The sequence below is a fragment of the Eufriesea mexicana genome, unplaced genomic scaffold (assembly GCF_001483705.2).
Source record: "Eufriesea mexicana isolate 0111107269 unplaced genomic scaffold, ASM148370v2 scaffold3780, whole genome shotgun sequence".
NCBI lineage: Eukaryota > Metazoa > Arthropoda > Insecta > Hymenoptera > Apidae > Eufriesea > Eufriesea mexicana.
This window is the reverse complement of record NW_016911795.1, coordinates 1716758-1740360: the sequence shown is the minus strand read 5'-3', so window position 1 is coordinate 1740360 and position 23603 is coordinate 1716758. Positions and strand designations below refer to the sequence as shown.

At 39.9% G+C, this 23603-nt stretch overlaps 2 protein-coding genes across 5 annotated transcripts in view; one reads left to right on the top strand and one right to left on the bottom strand.

Annotated features, from left to right (window-relative positions):
- Positions 1-23603, bottom strand: part of eag (potassium voltage-gated channel protein ether a go-go) — a 60166-nt gene that overhangs the window by 12803 nt on the left and 23760 nt on the right. For 2 of the 4 annotated variants that reach the window (XM_017905409.1, XM_017905411.1), the window contains exons 2-7: positions 12095-12195; positions 9554-9686; positions 6763-6774; positions 2281-2549; positions 1449-1748; positions 744-997 (exon numbers count right to left, since the gene is read on the bottom strand). In XM_017905409.1, the coding sequence (XP_017760898.1) occupies positions 744-997; positions 1449-1748; positions 2281-2549; positions 6763-6774; positions 9554-9686; positions 12095-12195 (1069 nt within the window). The remainder of the gene's footprint in view (positions 1-743; positions 998-1448; positions 1749-2280; positions 2550-6762; positions 6775-9553; positions 9687-12094; positions 12196-23603) is intronic. The other 2 variants (XM_017905410.1, XM_017905413.1) reach the window with 1 other exon arrangement.
- LOC108551303 (uncharacterized) lies at positions 6214-7040 on the top strand. Its single transcript, XM_017905415.1, has 2 exons — positions 6214-6580; positions 6696-7040. Exons 1-2 carry the CDS (start codon positions 6473-6475, stop codon positions 6819-6821), a joined length of 234 nt encoding a protein of 77 aa, XP_017760904.1. The 5' UTR covers positions 6214-6472; the 3' UTR covers positions 6822-7040.

Sequence of the window (23603 nt, the reverse complement as noted above, 5' to 3'; positions counted from 1 at the left end):
CTTTCCCTTTCACTCACTTCCTCTCTTTTTTCCTTGTCTTCAAAGACGAGGCAACGTTAATTTGAAGCGCTACTTCGTTTATGCCGCTTCGAGCGGGGAAGAAGCGAAAATAATTAAGAAGCGAGATGAAGGAACTAGACAGTGGTTTTAATGTGACGTTCCTTCGCGGATTTTTTAACTGTGTGACTGGACTATCATCTTCGTCGACTCTGTGTTCGCTGAATAATGCAGACAGGTCATCCTGGATGTTTCAGCGTTAACATTAAGAATACAGATACCTCTCATCCATCGTATTTATTACATCCTTCTAAAATGAACATTCAGGACGACCCAAGTAGCTTTCGTTACTAATCTAGAAGCTACAGAAAACTGGTTCCTTTCGGGAATTTTCCGACTGACGAAATATTCGTATCATACATGTAATTAATAATAACAGAGCAAGATAAAAAGAGGATCGATATATCTAATGATCTGCACAATTCCCATTGGAACAAGAATGCGATGCTGTTCTATAAAAGCGGCACGGCATATTTCGCGTGCAAGTGTACATGTTTTTAGTGTATGTTTGCGTGGTTCGTATCTGTCTATGCACGTTTATGTTGCACGTCATACGACGTTAGGTTGAAAATCGGGCAAGAAAATTGATTGTGAATGACGTTTAGGTAGATTTAGCCGTCAATCCTGCCGCAGCCGTGTTACCTTCTTGTGTGTGGGCAGGGTAAAATCACCTTAAAGTGACGTACCAGACACAGGCCAGCCAGTGAGCAACCAACATGTAGAAACAGAGCAGTAGAATGAGCATCGCGGCTCCATACTCCAGATACCGGTCTAGTTTCCGAACCACTCGACCTAGACGAAGCAGCCTAACCACCTTCAACGCTGAAAACAGGCTTCCTATACCATCCTCGTCGTGGTCGAATGCGTTAAATACGTCGTATGGCAAGCAGCTCAGCAGATCGATGATGAACCATGACTTTAGGTAGTTCATTCTGATCACCTGCGATTGAAATGCAAAACAGTATCAAATGATGATGTATCATTCACGTAGAAAGACAGAAGGGTGTGTAAGAGTTAGCTTTGAATGAAAGGAAAAATAAAAAAAAAGACAAATAATTTGTGAGTGCAATTTGAGATAACGTTTAACAATGTTTTATTTTCTAAGTCTCGAGGAAAAGTAAAGGGATCTATTAGGATACAAAAGTGACAGAGAATTGACTAGTAATTAAATGTTGACATAACTTTCTTTATAGGTATCGAGTAGTCCTTTCGAAAACTAATTTCATAGTATTCTTATCCATTTTCTACGGATTTCTGTACTTACATAGCCTCTACTCTTATCTATAGAGACCCTATTTTATACAACAGCATTTGAACTTTTAATGCATAGACTATGCCTAAATATTATATGAAAACTTCCATGATGTTCGACTTTATAAAGACATTTGTACCTTCGGGTCAGACACCACCTCGCCACCAGGGCCAACAAACGTGGTGTGAAAGTTGAGGACAATGTCGATGAAGAATATGACGTCGACGATGCTGTCGACAACCAGCAGGGACACATCTTCGCTGGTCTTGTTTTTGAATGCGACATTATAGGGCACCATGATGGCCGTGTAAAAGGTCAAACATAAAATGATCCAGTCCCAGATCGCCTTGAACGCGCAGTAATGTAACAAAATATGTGGCGGGGTCTTTGGCGCCTCTTGTCTGTACTGCGGCATCACATCGCCGCTTAAGGACATCATCTGAAAAAATTCAATTGAATTATCAGTTCAATCATCGTTACCAGTTTCCCCCTTCTTTTCAGTATCGTTTCGGGTTAATAAGCAACTTTCTCTCGGAATTTCGAATTTTGATAAATGTTTCATGACTTTCAAATCATAAACGCACAGCGTGGCATGCATTTAAATATCACCGATTACAATAATCCAGCAATCTCGAACACGTACAAACCCTCAACGGTTCTGTTAACATTTCGATGCAAATCTCTTCGAAATGGGTACGAAACTCCAGCGTGGTTAAATCTTCATCAAACTCATGCAAATACAAATGATTTAATTAAATACTAGAACCAAAGTCTTTCACCAATACCACGAGTTTTGTAACCATCCTAAAGTAATAGATAACAGAAGAACAGAAGGTCTGAGGTCTAGGTGTGAAGAAGAATGGTTCTGAAAATTCGAATAATTTGCTCGATTGGGCTTCCGTGTTTTTTCTGCATTTTAAGACGATTAAATCACAGAAATGCATATTTGAGAAACGTCTATACAATCTTACATGAGCTAAATGTGATTGCTTCGCGGTGGTTGGCAACGCGGAATCCTTCAGGGCGGGCAGATGGGAGCTGAATTGTGATACAAGAACAGATCTCGACCTGGTGACCGATCTGGCAAGCTTGGCGAACTTCGAGAGGCCACCCTTGCTGTCGTCCGCCTCGATTGGCTGCTTCAGGGCAGTGATGTCCCGGAAGGTCAACAGGAACAGGACCACCAAGTCCCGTTCGTTTTTTATTGGCGCTATTTGTAGAAGCAGCCATAGTGGTGTTTCTGTATATCCAAGTAACAGAACAAAAAGAAGTGTTATTTTTTGAGAAATTGCAATTCGATAACCAGGTTCTAATGTACTCTCGACTAATAGTTACATTGTAGACAACCTAGTTAGCCATTTGCCCTTTGTATAATAGATATTACATTGGACATTCTGTAGGAAGGTTTATCCCATTAAAAGTACTATTGTGAATACGAGTTTTGTAATTTAATTTAACAAAAATACCAATATTTCTCCAACACGATTATTGAATTAGTATAATTTTTATCTTGAGTAATCCTGGGGAAAAAATTAATTTTTTAATTATTAGATATCAATTAGCAATTATTATAAAATGAAATATACCTTCCTGTAAGATACGCTACTTGTTCACTGTCCATCATGCTACGAGCACTCGAAAAGCAATTGTTCAAATACTAACAAGCAGTAGAGACGATGCTATTTTGTGGATACAGGCACGGTGATCATTATGCTATTCTAACCTCCTGGATACAGTGGGTACCCAGAATTACTGTATGGCTGGGAATTAAGTAGCTATTAAACAGCTGGAACGAAGCTTCGATGGTTAGAGTGCGCTGTAAGGATACTTTTTATAGTAAATGTAAACTCATGCCACCATTCGAACGAGTGTCGTGTGTGTCGAGTGCTAAGGGCAGACCGTTCATCCTGTGTATACTATATTTCAAGCAGTGCTCGATCAGGGTCTGTGAACAGTTTTGTCTGAGAAATTGGTGATGCAGATCGAAGAAAATAAATAAATAGATAAATAAATACAAAAGAAAGAAATGAAGGAATATTAGTTGCAGAAATTCTGATAAACTTGCTAATAATTCGTGCCTATTTTAGTTAGAATATATTCTGATTATTCAATGATTAAAAATATTGGTTACTCCAGTGCTAGGTATAAGGGAGCTATTTGAGATTGGAAATGCTGCTTTATTTTTATATTACAATGACATCTGGGTGATTCTTCGGTAACTGAGCAAAGTACCTTCTTGCGATAATTTCTTACGATTGTATACCATCCAACTTTGAGTATATATTGTGTCCTGGTGGTTGAGTTTTTCGAGGGGGCACGCTTAACGAATCGTCGAGGACGAGAAATACGTTCTTTCAGTAAATTTCTACAAGTAAATACACATTTTTCTCTTGTCAATTCCGAAACGTGTGATTTCTCATCTTTGACGACTCAAATGTTAAGTTCGACAGCTACTTGGTTTTTTCCTGGCAATACTGAACATTGGCTGAGACTAATCAGAAATGTTTTAGTGTGAGTAAACCGCCCTGGGATGCACAGGGTTTGTAATCAAACTACAGTCATCCCCCAAACATAGGAACTGTGGTATAACTTCATTTATTAAAATGAAGCTTTTGTTAATGCCCGATTAAATTCAACAAGACTGGATTGGAACCTAATCTTGAAATCCTCGAATTCTCGTTTGTTAAATTTAAAAACAACTTGAACTATTAAGTACTAATTCTGTTTTTTAAATGAAATAATTTGCTTTAACAATTAAAAGCTCAATAGAATTGTTCCAATTGGGAATGACTGTATAAATGTTATGAAATTCTTATGTGACGAAAAGACAAGTTAAAAAATTGTATACAATAATAAATCGCCATAAAATGGTTCTAAGATGAACCTATTTGTCGTTCCAAAAACCACTTCGATAACTTCTAATAACAATCAGAGAGCCGTTCAACGTCACCTGAAGTCAAAATTACCAGAAAATGTCCTCTTGGGGCTATAGTCTAATTATGGAAAAAGAAAAATTGTGTCTCCTAACTGGAAGCTTCTTGAAAGTAATTGTACACAGATGTCGATTACTATTACGAGATGGATTTGATCGTTGGCTGCTCATGAAAGAAAAGGATGGTTCCATTGGTATATAAACAGAGTGGATTCGAGCGGATTTGTTGTTATTTTTAAATGGTCGTGGATAAATATGCATGGAATAGAAACGAGCGTCAACCAAGTGGTCGAAGACGTAATGGAATAAAGAGCGATTTATTATGTTCGGGGATTAAATTCCACGTCAACGCATGTTTTCACCACTACAAGGACGTCCAATGATAAATGTCCTTCGATCTAGTGACTACTTCGTTTATCAATTTCATCCCTCTTTCTGCTCCGTCATCTCTACCGTCCCCGTTTTCTGCGTCCCTTAATCTTTCCTTCTCCTCCATCAATTTCTTCACCTCTGATTTTACAATATTTTCGGCCTCGTTCGATCTATCGATCAACATTCTATAACCAATCCATTTTCAGTTTAATTCCATAGATTTTTCCGTAAACTCGAATTCCTATTCATTCATCTTTTCTCTGCAACTTTACAATGTTCCTGAATTAATTGCAAATCGATTACAAACCCTGGACAAGAGACGTAATTTTCTTTAGAGTATTCGAAATAGAGAGAAAAAAGAAGAAAAGAAAATGTAACTTGCCTACGGAACTGTGTAGCTGGTTCGAGCGATATAGCGAGGTCGTAAGATTACTCAAGTGCAAAAGTACAAATGTCCCAACTTCAGAAACAGCGACTTGAGATATTACGAAGATATAAAGAGCTCGAGCACCAATCAATGCAGTACAACCTCGATTTGGAATGGGTTCTTCCGCTGCTGGGTATCACTGAAAAATGTTCACGAGGAGTTGAAGTTCTTTTTAATATTCCACATATTACGCTGAATTTAGCGTAATGAAAGTTAATTAAAGTATTTTTCTCTGTTTAATGTTCGAGATTAAATACCTATAGTTATGAAGCTGCAGATGATCGTAAGTATGGACATCAACCTTGCCATTTTGGTGTTATTCACAGCTAGATACAATCATTTACGATCTCTGCATATCGCTCGAGCAAACTATACATATACGCGCGAATAATGGTAATTACGAGTGTCTCTAAGTGTGAGAAAGTGGAATTCGCGACTCTCTGGATTTGTCACCGTTAATTACAACATCCTCGCAATAGCTTCGATTAAGACGAAACACGCCGCCAGCTTACTCTGCTTGCCTACATGCCCGACGAACATCGCTAGATCGACTATTGATTGAAAATCAATAGAGTCGTGTCATAATTCTTCGATGATCTAATTCCCCCTACGACGATTTCTCCACAATTTCGATAAAATCTAGAATAATTGTATAAAAACCGCTCGAATACTCTACCAGCGAAAATTAAACTTTCCAAACAAAATCCTGCAAGATCCTCCTTTGTATCTATATTATTTATAACGAAAGCTACTTGCAAAATTTCGTAAATCAACAGATCTCCTACCCCTAAGTATCATCTAGTCAATTTGTGATCGAATCAAGTACCATTATGCAAATAGCATCTATTCGCCACAGCACAGCTCACTGTACATAATTCCAAAAATTTCATGCAGTTAGGAACAGTCGACATGCCACTGGTGATACACGTATGACGAGTTAGGTATCTCTGTTGTACGCCGATATTTTCCAATTCTGATATTTCCCCGAGTTAGCATTGCGAAAATTCTCCTTTACGAGAACACTTTGGAAGATCATGCCGAAAGCCTGAGAAAGCCACATTCTGAAAGAAACAAAGGAGGAAGAAGTATTCCAGGTAAGATATGTAAATTCCTAGAGTATTCCTCAGACCGACAGAACAGTTTGGATGAAGAATGGCAAGGAAGCAAGGGGAAAGGGATATTGCAAGGAAAAGAAAGGAAGGGGAGAGTAAGGAGAGATGAGAGAAGAGAGCAGGATGGACGATAGTGGTTGAATCGTCGTGGAGGGTGGCGTATCGTTCGCCGGGCTGGCAAAAGGACAACATCTGCGGAAACGGCGATAGATACGTGTGTAATACGTGTTGAATACGTGTGCCTGGTACTTAGGAGAGATTTCAGGGGGGAATTAACTGAAATCAAGAGTAGGCGGGAGATCGAATAGCGTCCTCTCATTATGGCCGCCCCTTGGTCCCGGGATCGTTCGACGATCCTTGTATGTGTGTCGTCTCTTGTTCACGCTAAAGATGGGTGTATAACAATCGTATACAGTATACCTCCAAATGTACATTAATATTTATAGATATATGTATATATGTATATCTATATATAATATATAATATATATGCGGTACATATATGTATATAATTATATATAAATTAGATGGTGTTTTGTTATAGTTAGATTCGAGGGTGACTTACTGGTGGGTTTTTCGAGCACTCTTTTGCGAACCTGTGCTAGACATACCTCGTGGGGCACCTTTAAACAGAACGATCATTCATTATTGGGCTCGGCTGGATCACTAGGATCGCGCGTCGTCAATAATGGAGGAGACGGGTGTTTTGTTTGGAAATCTTTCTCGCTGGAATCTCTTCCTACGCACTCTCTGCTCGTTACTGGTCGCTGCTGGGTCGCTCGAGTAGCTATAGCATGTGCTAAACTCCGTGCGAAACTATGGATATTCTTCCGAAAGGCACTGGCCGATCGGCACGAAATTCATGAGTGACGGTGGTGAGGTACGAGTTTAGATCTAAAATATAAAATTGTTTTAATTTCGAATGTTTATTGAGATATCGATAGAAAGGTTTCGTTACTCTATATCGGATTCTGTATATACGCATGCTCCGTGAGAGCACAAGGTGGTACAAGCTTATCTAATCTAACCAATATTGTCACTATTACGTCATAAGCTACTTGAAAACTGATGACGATTATTACGGAGAAAATATTGTTATCATTAAAGTCTATATAGGCACAATTCTTTGTATAGTATTGCAAACTATTTTTTAATGTTTAATAAATTAATAAATACCCGAGGTCAAAATTTTAGGTAATATTTTGGGTCCATCCTCTATCTTCACCACTCTACTCAAATTTTGTGTTCATTTGGCCCTGGTATCTTTCGAAAGTATAGCCGAAACAAACTCGGAAATTCGAAACTGTTAGGTTTGCATGGTTATAAAAATCGTGGCTTTCGAGGTTAGCAAGTATTCCAACATTACGATATCATCTCAGTTGCAGGCTTCGACCATTGTGGAATGTTGGAATACTTCGTCTGATATTTTACGATGTCCACTCGATAGCCTCAATTTTGATGACCGCGTGACATCTGGCGGTGGAAGCTTCGAATCTCTGAGTTTGAACATCGAATTCGCGGATTTCGCGCTGAATTCTTCGAGGATCATGTCGGATACGTTTTTCTAAAATTCCATTAAAATGTACACACGTGTTCGAGTAAAAAGTAAAAAATGGAAAATAAAGTATAGTATAGAGAAATCAGAAGCGTCGTGACGATGAGAATATTAGGTAAGGTACACATGAAACGTCGTTTTCATGGAGTTCCGATTTCACTAATATAATGGGATTAAATTCGTGTAATTTTTTAAACATTCACAGTATACGTCTATTCATCGACTCGATTGAAATAGGAATAAAGAAAATAAACAAATGGATTTCACTAACACACAAATACCGCGTGGATTATCAGTGGTATATATACGGAACACTTTGTGTAAATAACTTTAATAACATTGTATGAGAAGTATTACCACGAAATATTTCATAACATCGCAAACATAGTACATAGTTACAATGTACATAATGGTTGTCCCTTCTTCTCTTTGTTAATTATTTTCATAATCGTATAAATATTATAAATTATATCTTATATACGTTTACAATGAGCATGATAATTTGGCCTATCCGTAGCCCGTCAGTAACCTGCGTGGGGTAGGGAGAAATGTCACGTACAGATGGCACGACACTCGACGTGTCAAGCAGTGCAAATGCTCGCATGAATGCAGGTTAATCTCCCATTGCTTTAAAGAAATAAGCACGATCTATTTTTAACCTATTCTGTCGCTCGTGACAAAAAGAAAACATTCGGTACATCAAGAAACGAAGAAAGAATGAATCATTTATAAACCACGAGCAATGGGATTAGTTAATCACGGGAGAAAGTACATATGAGAATTAGATTATTACATATACAACGCAACGAGGAAACTTTTAACCTTTAAAATCTCATTGAGGTAAACGACGTTTCATGCACACCAACCTAACATAGGTAGAGAAAATGACGAATCGTGAAATGGGTTATAAACATATAGAGACTCTGTTTGAAATACACTCGTGTTGTATATAATACTCGTACTGACATACGAGGCGAGTCTGCGTGAACCAGGCGACACCAACAACACGTGAACGCACGGAAAACTCTCGAAGCCGACAGTTCACGGTATACAGATGAATGCAGACACTTCGGTATTCGGTGGTCGACCAGCGTCGAGCATGCACAATGATACATCATTTTCGTGCCTCGCGGCGTTCTGTCAGAATTATTTCGCCGGGAATCGACGACTTCCGACCACGGCCGCCCGCGGCGTTCCAGTCGCCTTTACTTGGGTAACCTGGACGTTTTTCATCCTTCTTACACATATCGTTCGTACACATTCTCTTTTGTGTACTGTACCTCACTGTATACACATTGCGAGCTACATAACCCTGACATGCCTGAATATTTCCGAAAATATTGATATCATCGAAAAACTTTAATAGACAGAGGATAGATTATCTTATTTATCTTTTTCAATACGATTTATATTATTTCCTTAAACATTTTTATTAATTTTTTAGGTTAATTTCTCTTTTGTACATCAAGATGTTACGAAGATTTCGTGGTCACTGATTTTCAAACATTATTTTTTTCTTTAATCTCTTCTTTAAACACGTACAAAACAATTCAAATAAATTAAAACAAACAAATACCTGTTTGGAAGAATCTGTCGAAGAAGAAAAACATTCGAGAAATATCTTCAAGGGAAAAATTGAAGGATTCGAACGTTTCCTTAAGGACAGTATTCTTTTTGTTTACGAGTAAAGATGACTATGAACGATCATGGTTTTTGAACTCATGTGTATGTGGATTCCTTTCACATCCATTTTCCAGATGAAAGTCGTCGATTCCGGCAACGAAAGAAGCCACGAACACCACACTTAAGCTTCTCCCATGCGATATGAGAATCATAGCGGTACTTACTGTTCTTCTTGTACAGCAAGATCTCAAATTGATCGTGAATCTGGCCCTCGAGGCATTCCTCGATCCTGGCGATCGTCTCTTTGTCCGTCAACTCCCCGTACATGAATCCGCAGCGGCAGGACTTTTGCATAACCTATCGGCAAATCAATCATCCATTACAACTCAATCAGTCAATTGTATAAACCAGAAGATCTCTATTCAGTATACCAATTCTCACAATTTCCTTCGAGGGTCCAGTCAAAAAAGGGAAGATCTACACTGAACTTTTTTTCACAAGAAATGAAGAGAAATATCAGGTTGTTAGAGACAGGGTAAAATTTTCAATATGAGTAACCTTATTGACTATCGAATAATGTTATTTACACTTTTATTAAAAAAAGGTCTTATTTTTAGGTAACGCTGAAAGATTGTATACCCTTATGAGATGCATGCAACAACCCGATACCGTAACGTTCCGTCTTATATTTACCAGTATTCCTGTCATCGAATAATATTTTCCAATAACAGGGATGCCAAAGAAAAAAAGAAGGGATTCAATTTCGCTGCAGTGAATCATACTGTCACCGTTGTATCCTCCCAAAAACAAGTGCCAGGAGCGTACCATTCTCTCCAATTCTCATGACAGAAATTCTACGTGGTATGAACCGTGTATGTTACAATCCCCATTTTACATCGAAACGTTCTGGGTTATAATAAATCTGGCGTAACCTGGTCAATTTAATTACAGATAGAGGGCGAGAGGATAAAGAGGAGAAAGGAAGAATGGAGGGGTGGTAATTAGGCGAAATCGACGAGTGGTCGCGAGGTACGAGACAAGCTGTCTGTTTTTCCATGGCGTACTACCGCGGAATTAAAGCGAAATTGAGCCGGGCCAGGTGCGCTACACCTGTGATATGTACAAGTGCATTAAACCGATTACGTCCACGCGAAATGTCCGGACTAATCGGATTGTCACCGTAATTTTCGCGAATGAAATTAGTTTCCGCAAAGAATCATGTTCCTCGGAGCACACAAGGAAACGAAGGAGATACTGTGCATTGCTTAAAGGATGATTCGTGAGACGGCACAGACATAAAAGTAACATTCTGGTCGTATCCTCTAATTTTCTTAGAAGTCATTAGAAGTCGCTCTCATTTTGACTAATAAACTCGTGTTCCTTCTACGAGTCCTTTTGACAATAAGAAATGTACAGTACTGTATGTTACTGGGTAGTTGTAAATGAGATAGAAAACATTTCTATTTATTTGCAGATGTAATTTATCCTAGTACCATGTCTATGTGTGCTTCAAAGAACTTAGAAGTAGGGATTCTGAAAACGTCAAAGCTGGAATTAGGAAAGGCTAACAGAATTCTCCCCTTGCCTCTATGCCGCCTCACTAATCATCTTTCCAAGTCTGCACAGTACCCGAGTTCAAGATAAATCCGCGAGACAGCCCAGGGAAATTGCATTCCACGAGATTTTCGCAACACCTTCTTTTTTTGGTTTGGATTGAAACAGAAACAGCACGAGCTATTATGGCAACGTGTAATCTCTGATGCCTGCGGAGGTGTAAATTTCGGTCATACGAAGGGAGGAAATGCGAAACAGAGGGATTAAAAAGGGGGTAGGTACGAGAATTATTTCAATTACTATTTAAAACTTGATGAACACAGTAGCTAAGCTTGAAACTGAACTTTGAGTGATGTTCACAATAGTAGTAGTCGTGGAATGTATCCCGTGATGTGATATGTAATTTCATGTTTGTAAAATATTGTTTTACTACCTAGTGATCTAGTATCAAAGTAAAATGGTTCGAATGTATCTATTATGGATACTTATACTGGGTGATTCAAAAAGTTTGTGGTATTTCTAATAATCGATATGGACTTTTGTGTGTTTAGCTAAAGTGGAAGAGGATTATTCATTATGGATTTCCGTCAAATGAGGAAATGTTGAATTTGGAAAAGTACTGGATGTTGGCTGCATCGGTCAGGATGAACCCTGGATAAATGGTTAACGAAAAAAGGAAGCGATATTAAGCAAGTATCGATAAGGAACAGGCAAAACCTACTTGACTCTGGCTGAGATATTCCACCTTATCTACTTCCTTTACCCGACACGGATCATTATCCAGATTATGATTTATCGTGGACCTAACAAATCTTCTGCGTGTCAAAAATATCGAACACCTCCCAAACTCTGCAAGATCTATTTCAAGAACATTAACGTTGGAAAACTCCAAAAATTTATCTAAGATATTAAATCTATAGAAATACTCGAAATAATTTTAGGATTATTATTTTTTTAATTATTTATATTCTTTATAAAATATTGGATCGATTTTAAATCAAGATAATCTGAATGCTCATAGATCAGAAACGAAATGTTTTCAGAAGGATTTTTCGCTGTTCCCTATTGAGATTCGATATGGTGGATTATCGTAGCTTGGTTAGAGAAACTGGTTCGAAAGTGGTAGGGGTAAATTGAAAGGGTAAATCGGACCGCAAAGCGTCGTCGTGGAACGGAAAGAGGCTTAGGAAAGCGGAGAACAGGCTATTTACCTCGGCACGATTATAGCCAGAGATTTTGCAAAAGCTTTCGTTGCAATAGACAATAGGGAAGTCGACGATCTGAGCGTTCGCCAGGAGGAAACTGCTGTCAGCTGTGAACAGAAAAAACAGCATAGAAACAGATTAGTCCTTGTTTTGTATTTAGTAGGTGTTTATCTTAACAAACTAAATCCGATAAAAAGAAGTTGCAATAAAATAGAATTTTAACAAAAATTTTATAACAATTTTAACGATTCTATCAGGTAGTGTAATATGAAATGTCGAATTACACAAAGAGGAAGAAAATAATTCTCATTTTTATTTATTTTGAAACTATAGTTTATAGTATAATACGTTTAATAAGCTTGAAATATACATTTTATTTTAATATTATGATTTACACTTAAATACAGCCACGGATATGGTTAGGCTCGTTTTAGTTTAGAATAAAGAAATTCTAAAAATTCTAAAATTGTAATATTACAATTATTTTATAGAATTTTATTTGCTTAAATACTACGATAATTCCACGATTCGTTTTAACGAATCAAGCTACAGATTAAGGAGAAAAAGTTATTTTATATACACGAAAAATTAAAATACGGCAGAAACATAATTTTAAATTCTATTCGCCTCTTTTTTATTTATTTAGATATTATATTCCCACGATATCGTAATTCATATTTATTTTCTCCGCGACGTCCCGACGCAATAAAGCCAAAATAATGATAATAACAACGATGATTTTCCGCATAGTTGCTTTCCATTTCCCGAGAAAATCCTCAACCTCTTCATCCCTCTCGCTCGGTCAGGTTTCCTCATCCACTTATTCGTTCGCGGCACACGTAGCGCATTAACGAGCTTTATACCTTTATTCGAGTCGCGTCGATCCGGGAAAAATCCTGGAAATCGTCATTCAAATGTCCCGAATCGAATTCCCGATCCAAATTCCCGCGAGATTCCGGCGTGCCCTAAGTTATTTGAAAAACCAGCACGCTTCGTATAAAATGGAAAATTAGAAAATTTTATGTTTTCTTCCCTTAAAGTCGAAGAAATCCTAACTTTGGGAATATCCTGTTTCTCGGGACTCCGGTTGTTTCTTTATTGACACCTTCGTCTACAATATCGTGCGAGACTGGTGATCAGGACATCGGGTTAAGCATGAGTGTAACGAGTGAGAGACGTGGTTCATTGACGGGGACCAACGTGAACAACGCGGGTCAGACTCGTGGTGAATTTTCGTCGATGTCTTCCGAAATCGGTTACGTGTTATTATTGAAATGGCTCGACGTATGACCATTCTGTTGTTGATTATGGCAATCGGAACTTGAATCGTAGGTAGGGGTTAAAAAGCTGTCGTGTTTTTCCATTTATTTATCGGAAGACCCGCATTTCCGTTTCCTTTTCCTTCATTCCACATGCGACCTTCGCTGAAAACACGTTCATCCACGAGCGATGAGCTGCATCTTCGAAAACATTGGGATTGGGAAGTAATAATCCTCCGTCGAACGAAAACAAATTTCTTATAGGGCACATATGAGTTTGAGAAAACTGAAACTCGAGAAAAGTATTTTATCCGAGTATACTTTACGTAGGATTGGAGCGAGTGCGGCCCTAAAAGAATGTTAAGACCTAACCCCTGTGGGTACTACAATTACAACATACGGCGAGAGTATCCGCATGCAAGGGTTGCTTGTAAGGGATATTATGACAGAGTGGAATGCGAGAAATGAGCGAAAATCTAGGAATGTGTCCTGAGTGTTTGAAGTACCTGACCCACCTTGAAAAAAGTCTGAGTATGAAAGAAGACAGAGCGTAAGGTTGAAATAAGGGTATGAGCATGCGAGCAGGTCAGTTTTTGGGAATCGGTCTTCAGCTTAAAGCCAGTAGTCAGTCGTAGAAGTCAATCAATCTAAAAGTTGTCTGTTGCAAGTGGTAGAAATCAGTCTTAGAAGTCAGTTGTACGAAAGTTGTCAAAGTGTGAGGATAAAAAGTCGAATGAGGTCGTGGTCAGTCGGAATAAGTGTACATAGTTACCATTCTATTATATGAATCCGTTATTTTATTAATAAAGCTCATTTTGTTCTGTTAAGCATTGCAATATCATTCCAGTCAATCTCTCTAAGTACGATCCTAAATACATTTGAACTACTAAATTAGAAGTACCAACTTGAAAGTATTACATCAACCCCATGCAACAAGATTTAGTTATGAAAAATTGCATATTGAAGAAGTGTTCAATTTTAATTAATTTTTAGTGAACCACTATACACTTATTCCATCCAGGACAAAATTGGAGAAAAATTGTGGTATTCCTTCGAATTTTGTGCTTGATAAAGTATGTTAAATACAGTTATGATCGCATGATGAGCATAGCTTATGATCGTAAGATCTGACACGAAGAAGAATTCCAATTTAAAATTGCTGTAAAATTAAAAATGCTATATTCGAAGAATATGGTGCTAATATTTTTAAATCGAGGGAAAAGACGAGGAAGATAAATTTGGTTTTATATTCAATTCGAGGGAACTATTGGGTTAGGGAAGACGTAATTTTCTCTGACACGCGTGTGTGGAATATTAAAAAGCAGCATGATGAAATTGCTAGAACTTCATTATTCGACATCACGGATCATAGGGACATTCGTGTAACTTTCTTATAAACTCAGTACGTGCATCGTGGGAGCTGCTGAAAGCACGAATTTAGCATTTGGAGAAGCTTACGCAAATGTTGGGATAGTTTAACGTTGATACGTAGGATTCTACGCTGACGATCGTTCGTTGAGAACGAGGTTTGAGCAGCGTCATGGTTCTCAACACGACGTCGGAATCGAATGGACTAGCATAACAGGGAAATAGACTGAAATTTTGTTATTACTTGTCATTCTTTCAGGCCTAGATAATTTTTTGACCAATTCCTTATTTCGGAATCACATTTGGAAACCCGGCATAATGCAGTGAGATAAATTATTTAGATGGAAAACAGAGTAAAGGATTTGCAAAGGATGACAGGAATAAACAAGGGCAAAAACAAGCTAGAGAAGATGCACGAGTGCGAAGAAAATGTCCTCGAAAGCGGAGACAAAAGGGCGGGAAATTTAAAGTGTTTAAAGAAACGCGAAAAGAGAGTTCAGAGAATGATATATAACAATGGCACACTGATCAGAATATAGTCTGCGTTGTACATCTACTTTAATTATATTCGAAACCGAAGTTGCTTAATTGATCTTCGTCTACCATTAGTACATACCGATTTTATTTTAATTATATTTTTCAGAACCTAAAGAAATTATATATTATTTATGAAGTCGGGGTAACTAACTCTCCCTTTCTAATTTTTCCTAATTCTCGTGCCAAAATATTTCATTGAAATTTATTTTCCCATATTAAAAACAAATCTTTATTTAATATTTTGTTGATCGACGTGACAAATCAGTGACACATATGTCGATAGTAATTCCTTTCACACGTGCAAGGTTTTCAAAATCACTTTTATACTTTCAACACTAATATCGCCAGTATTATGATATTATGACGCCAATTAAAGTGTTATTACAGAAACAATGATAATTTTTTCAGTACAGCTGTTGCTATCAAAGGTCTAATTTCTCTCTAGTTTCTAGTTACTCTAGATTCTAGTTTCTCTCTTCTAGAATATCGAAAATTCGAAAAAATCGGAAGCAAGGGAATTTAATCGTTCTTCTTACCTGCTCACGAACGCGACAGAAACAAGCACAAGGAAAATCGTGTGAATTGATAATCTTAGCCCGTTTCATGGAAACGCATAACTCCATCAACTGACCATGAACAAATAAGGAATTATGAAATTTCCGAGATCGTTCCAGCATCCATGCGTGCGTAGAATTCCTATTTAAGCTGGCTCTTTTCAACGATTCGTCCTTAATTAAAGTCGATAGTTTTTCCCACGATTTTTCCGTCATCTCGCGTGAATATTCTAAACCTGGTGCATCCTTGAACTCGAAGGCGTCTATTAAATTAACGGCAGACTCGAGGATCACAACGAGAACCGGTTAATCCCCGATTTATTACACAATGCCGCGATTTTTGAACGTCAGAACGAATCAAGGAAATCGATGAAAGTTTGGTTCGATCGTTTGATGATTCTCACTTACTTAATAAAGGAAGAAAGAGCGAGGAAAAGGATGACCCTTGGGTATTCCTATTCTTCCAATTCTTCGGTCGAAAGTAATGGAACAGAGTGTTTTACCAGTGTTCTAGGAAGCAAAGAAGCTTCACGACCTTGGATTCAATCCCATGTTTCCCCGACATTTGCCATTTGTACGCGCATTCATAAGACGATAACGATAATCGCTGGCTATGCAGGAGCGCGGGACCCTATGCACGCAACGCGAGTAAAAGCTCGATGCCGTTCGTTCCGACGCACTCTCCTGACCTGGTCCGCTCCCTGGAAACGGGTCAAGGCTACGTGCACCGACCCTATCCAAGTTTCTACGCGGCTAACCCGCCCATCCATTATCCTTCCAACCATCCAGTTGAAAGTACCCATTCACGCGCCCAGGTGGATGGAAGAACTCGTGAAGACACTGGATGAAGTGGCTGAACGCGACGGAAAAGTTAACGTTTGGTATAGGATAATACAAGAGCAGCTAACTATCTTGTGTTGTGGTCAAATAGTCATGCTTGTCTCGAATTTGGTCATCCCTATGATACCATCAATGATTGCAAAGTAACGTAGGACCTAGGTGATTGTGTAATCTTCGTATGACCTGATCAAGCAGTGTCCTTCTATCCTTCTAAAAGTGTGGTTCAGCACCAGTGACAGGTTCTGGATGACTGTGTAATCTTTGTATGACCTGACCAAGATGATTCTATCTTTCTAACACTATGGTATTTGTCGCAAGCAAATGTCGAAATTCAACTGAGTTATGGTCCACGGTAACCACAGAGATTCCCAGGATGAGTCTCTGAATTAAACCCGCCATAATTATGCTGAACAACAGAGAAGCCCAACGAACCATTAATTTCACCATCGATCAAGTTCGTCCCTTCGTTCTCTTCTTTCTACCCTATACAACCCAACAAGTGAACCCTCTGGTCCCTGTTCGGCAAAGACTATAGTCCTGTCACTGCTGTGCAAAGGGAATCTTGCTCCCTCTTCTCAAACCGTGATTACCTTATAGACACGGTGATGGCCGGGTAGCCGATACGTCTCCTGACGCGAGATGAAATAGCGTCTACCGACGATGGCTGAGGATGAGAAAGAAGCCGGCAATGAAGCCGGCGACGAGCAGCTACTTTCAATCGAGTGTCCTCTCGAATCGAGGCCCTTCGAATCGAAAGCTTCTGAACGATGCATCCTCGAAACGGCGTGACATCCCGTCGTGGACAGGCCTATGCAACAGGAACTTTCGTTGAGGATCCTCGAGCAGTTTGCCAAGACCTAGTTGATTCGCCAATTCGATGAAAACGGACTTGGACACGTTTGAGGAACGCCGATGATGGATCCGCGTGTGGCTCGGCGAAATTGTTTTACGGACCAGTTTGGGTTGAATACCTTGGGCTCCGTGGTTTTGTTGTTCTTTGTGTACACGATGGATGTTGATAGTTGCCAGCTGGGTCACGGAGCGACTCGCTGAGTCGGGGAAGAACGATGGGGTAGTATCGACATTCCGGGGAGACTTGGTGTGCCAAATCGGTTTGGCGAAGAAGAGTGGTGGATAAGATGAAGCAGGGTGGGAGGAAGTGACTGTAATTCTTGGCGAGTTTGGTGAATTAGACGAGCTTTGTGGCGGATGATGGCGGGACGATTTTTCTGATTGAATGTAAACATTCCTTTGGTTGTCGAGGAACAGACATTACATTGTTGAACATTAGATCGACGATGTATTCGTTTATTTATTGGCAGTGTTAGGGACACGTGATGGGTCTGTGGCGGCATCGTTCTCACCCTCCTCACTAGATGGATTCCATGTTCAAGAAGGTTTGAGAATATTATCACAAGTCCTCGGTAAACCCTCGCTTTCTATATATAAAATTTCCAAACTTTCCAATAATATCCCCGTCTAAAGCAGGTTCAGCTAGGTAGCCTTACTGACGAGTCCACTAGCAGGCCTGGGACGAAACGCATCCCTTTCTTTTCCTTTCATCCCTTGCAACACCACCGTAATATCTGCCACACTGACAGACTTCAGGAATCGTGGGTAAAGACCTCTACAAGGTCCTATTTTGAAGGATCAAGGTTTTCAACAGACCAAGACTAGTCTTTATCTGGGTGGGATGCGATTGTAGGATTTAAGACGACACTTTCTAGTCACATCGACCTCAGCATCAGTTGACAACATCGTAGGGTCTCGCGACAGGTGGTCCAAGTAGCCCTAATTGGTCTTCTATCCGTCTACCTAAGTATACAAACTTTTCAGGGCATGAACTGCACCATTTAACCTGTGAGTACAATATCCTGTGAGACTCGTGGTAAGGAACACGAGATAAACATGAGTATCGCAGTGAGAGACGTGGTTTGCAGACAGGGTCCAATGTAAACACTGGTGAGGCTCGTGGCTAATTTTCGTCAATGGTTTCCTATTTCAGTTGCATTTTATTCTTCACCGTGTTCGGACGTTTTCAATCACGTTCGACGTGTGACCGACCTTGCTGTTGACTATGGCACGCGTCATCGAAACTTAAAAGGTAAGGCAAAGAGTTTCTAATAAATTTAATAATAAGTTCTCATTAGGATCATTCTAAAGGGAATATTTCAAAGTCATAGGCCTATTTCTAGAATTATACGGATCAGAACAGTTAAGATCAATTGGTCAAATGAGAAGTTTAGAGTTGTCTTGTATCCCTGGACGAAGTTTGATGACGCTAGTTTCCCTGGTCGAATCGATAGAACGCAGACTGAGGTATAGAAATTGAAACGCAAGCTTGCAGATGAACATCCATTCGCTGCATAGCCAACTCTTTGAATGAGTTAACGGGAAGGCTTCTTTGCTAGGCGGCTGGGCGAAGATTCAAAGAATAAAGGTATTCGTGTCGTTTGACATTGTTCGGATCGATCGCTGAGTAAAATCGTTACCTCTAAGCAAAGTTCCTCGGCTCGCCGGTGTTTCGTGTTCCACGGGTGATCCGATTCGCGAGTTTTTAATGCGTTTACCGAGGCAAGCTATGGCAAATCCGATTCAGCAAAGCGGAGTGGCTCTTGAATATGGATGAGATTAACGGACCGATGTAAGAGAACATTCGAAGCCCCCGGCGATAAACAGGCCTCTTCTAGACTGTGAAGATCGACTATAAAGTGCTCTCTAACATTTATCCGACGCATCAAATCTCTCCTGCCCTCTGTTATCCGGAGTAACTCCCTGCTTATACCGAAGAGCAAGTGAAAATGAAATAATGCAAATTAGATCGGGAACACGGAATATCCTGATCAAATAACGACTCGTTTCACCGGGTAAAACCGACGCGAAATGCAATCTGAAACTCGTTTTGTCGTTGACGATCGACGTTCTTCTACTCTAAGCGACGGAAACCTCCTGACCGCGTAATTTTCCTTGGAAACTTGCTCGAGTTTCCCTCCACTGGCTCGATAACATCTTCGTGGAAATTCTCGCCGCGGAGAACGCGATATTTCTCCACGGTGTTCTCAAGTCCGTCCTGTTATTATTTGACAGCGCGACATCCAAAAGATTTACCCAGCATCCCCGTGAAATTTATCGAAGAAGAATTACGAATGGAGGATTAGTCCCTCGCATTAGCGGCTTCTCACGTCACAGTGTCCTCGGTACACCGGTACGATTCGCTCTAGCTATGCCTAACCTAAAATCCATAGGAGCTCCGTGGAAAATTTCACTCGATAGCTGAAAGATTCGTGTAAATTACGAGTAGCAAAGCACCAAGGTTGGCGAACGGAGTCAAATCGTTAAAGGGGGAAATCGAACGAGCACAGAGATTTGAAAACTCGGGAACGTCGACTGGAACTCTCGAAAACGAGTGAACAGTCTCGTATTTCTCGTTTATTCTAATTTCTGCGTCCTCTGCTAATTCCTTGTAGACATGTTTTATGGCCGATGTGCAAATATTTCCTTCTACCAATAAGCTCGATAAGACTGGTCATCGGCTTAAGGTCGTGCACGTACCGCGTCTCTCTAACAGGCTGATTTATGCGGCAGTTAAACTACTTTCCAGAATCATAGTCGGGGCTTCTGATGGCCAAAGCTCGGTTTTACGTCCACCGATCGGCCTCGAAGCCCGTGAAATTCATATCTTTGTCTTGGACTTCGCGAGAAACTCGGGTAAACAGTTCAAGACTGCCGATTTCTAATCGTTCTTCCTCCTGACCATGTCTGTGTTTCCAAAGAGGAAAACACGGCCGACTTCCCACTCTCTCCCACGGTTTATATTTTTCTTGAAACCAGAAGAGGCTATAGAAATTACAAAGTTCTTCGTGGACACGTAAGACAAACCAAAGTGAAGCAAAATCGAACACAGAGTCCTGGAAATTGATTTCTTCAGGGTACTCTCTTCGCTCTCTTTCTCGGGAAAAATGAACGTTATTTCGTTTCGCAGGAAGATCGTTTATACTAGTGCTGATTTAAGGAAGAGAGAGGAAAAGGGAATACTTTGGTGTCGACGTTATTTGAGTTTCACGGCATTCGTTCATGAGATAGCGACGGTGAATCGATGCGGGAGGAGGGGGTTCCTCGGTCTTCTTAAGTTAACGCAGTTACGGCCACGTAGGACTGGAAAAACGACACCTTGAAAACGAACATTGACTATGCCTACGAAAGAAGGTCGGCCGGCTTTAGTTCGCGTTATATTTATCGTTCCGTGTAATCGATAGTTCGTTTCTCAGGTAAACAGTGTAGGAGCAATCGTTATTTCGGGGAGAAGAGCATGTCGCCGCATGGCCCCGTACTTGAACCACTTTCCCCGTTCAGCTAAATTCTAAACCCGATTAAGACCAGGGCTTCGCGTGTCATCAGAACGCAACACCATTCCACGACGATTGTAGAGGAAAAATTCATCGATTTCACTGGAATAACTTTACTTTTTTCCTTCGAACTAAAGAGTTTTTTAACCCCTCCCACGAATAAATGTTTCGGTAGTCCTAAGACGATTTGCCACTTAACTCACTAGCGTCACCACGACTAATATCTGCAGTAAATGTTTATCGTAAATATCGCATACAACGATACGTTGAATCGTTGTCCAATTCTACTGATACAATCTTGGAATATTTGCGTTACATTTGTTGCAGAGGTGAATCGCGGTGGCGCTAGTGAGTTAAGTGGAAAATCGTTTTAAGTTAAGTACTTCGTCAATTATATACTATTAACATTAGTTAAATACTGTACTCAAGTACATATTACTTTCACATTTGACGATATTTCTCCAATATTCAAATGACACGATCAAATTTCCTGATAATACATCGAATGATGATACAAGAACTCAAATAATAATAATTAAAAGACGTTGAAAGATTTATTTTAAAGGTTTCGTTGCACTTGCTTTCAAAGCGCAAGACTCGATTCCGTTGATCGAAACGATCGATCCACGAGGCGATCGTGCACACGCACGCACGGCCGATGTTTAATGGACTTTTCTACTTAGAGGCCAATCAAGTGCTCCGAACCGTCCCGAACATCTTTCCCCTTTCACGTGAAAGCTCTAATCTACTACCCTTGGACGGAAGCGTGCCTCTCGATTCCGTGAAGCGCGACGGAAGAACGCAAACAGGCCAAGATGCTACTAGGAGGGACATTGAAAACGGGGTTTAAAGTCGAGAACGGATTGAAGGGAGATATCGACCCGCCGAATGCGGTTCGGCGGTGTAAATACATAAAAGGCAAGACTGCAAACCGATTTAAATATATAAAATCACGAACTGCGGGGAGTTTATAGCCCAAGTATAGGCGACATCGACGACGTGGTTTTAAAATAAACTTCGGCGTCATCTTTTAGAAATCAACTCTGCATTTCCAAGTAACGTTACAGAATTTGAAAACCGAAGAGACCAGCTCGGTATTTCTCGCGTTAATTCCATTACATAGACTGGTTTCGTCGTTGAAGAAGCTTCCAGACAAAGTTTATTCGAAATAACGGTAATAGATAGCCGAAAATGTTTCGATTTAATTTCCCCCGAGCGGCAAAGCCAAGACTCTCTCTTCGTTTCATACAGCGACGAACCACGACTAATGAACACCCTTAATTACTAATTAGCAACTTCGTCGACTCGTGAAACTTGCTAGTTTATTCCCAACCGAACCGTGGCTGTTTAACCCTTCCGCGATGGTCGGTCGTCAGGAGAACGATTTTGGAAAAGCATCGATGAAGCGTTAAACTGGAAGGTGTTTAATTAAGGTCAGCTAATTAATACCAGCAAAGAAGAAAGAAAATGGAACGGGTATGATCGGATTTCTCGATCAGAAATCGGTCCTGATGCCGTGCGTGTAAGCCAAAGGCTGAGTAACGCTTGACCCTTACTACTGACACGCGGCTACACCTTCGCAGACCATTCTACTGATAGCACGTGCACCTCGGCTAACCCTCGGTGTACCAAGGTAAGGCTACTGCGTGACTTTTTCTCTTGTCCATCGTCATGTTACAAGAATATTTTCACCGATATTCATACCTTTCTGCATTAATTCCGACAAATAGGGAGAAAGAAAATACGATAGTAAATAGCAGAATAGTCAACAGAATTGGAAATTTGTAGAATATACTGCAATTTGATGTTTATTTTTGTTAATATGGCGACCACTGTTCTCACCCTAGCTAATAGATGGATTCCAACTTCAAGGAGAGACGAAAAGAAAGGATGCGTTTCGTCCTGGGCCTGCTAGTGGACTCATAGTAAGGCTACCTAGTAAGCCCAGCCTTAGACGGAGATACTATTGGAAAATTTGGAAATTCTGTATGTAGGAAACGGAGGATTTAACCAAGGACTTGCGAGAAACTCCTTGAATCTCCTTCAAGTAGGAATCCATCTATTGACTAGGGTGAGAATGATTCTGTCACATACCTATTTATTTATGTTACGCCATTTTAATTATTCTCTGTGTATGTATATAGTATATCTAGGTGTCCATTACAAGTTAATAATTCGATTGTAGTATTAATCCCTCAGAGTTTTACATGACATACTGAGAAATTACAGGAAAAAAGGAAGAATACATGGTCTGGAAGTCTGTTATCTCAAGATTTTGTTTCTCACAGGTCTGTTACTACAGAACCTGGACTCAATGATCATTTTCTTCCACGACTAACAACTAAAGCTCTCACTCAAGTTTCTCGTGAACTCTGGTGTTAAAAGCTCTATTTCGGTGAACGTCCAAGAAAGATTTTTTTAACGATCGGCTCGAAGAGACACGTCGTATTACGCACTTGGCGATCGTGTTTACCGAGAAAGGTCAGCCAGGCTTAATCTTGATTCGCACGCAAGTTCCAGCCACGACCGAAGCCAGATCTGCTGGGTCAAGGTGCAACCTGTGCAGTTGCACGCACCTCCAGGTGACCGTGACGAATGCACTCGCACCTGT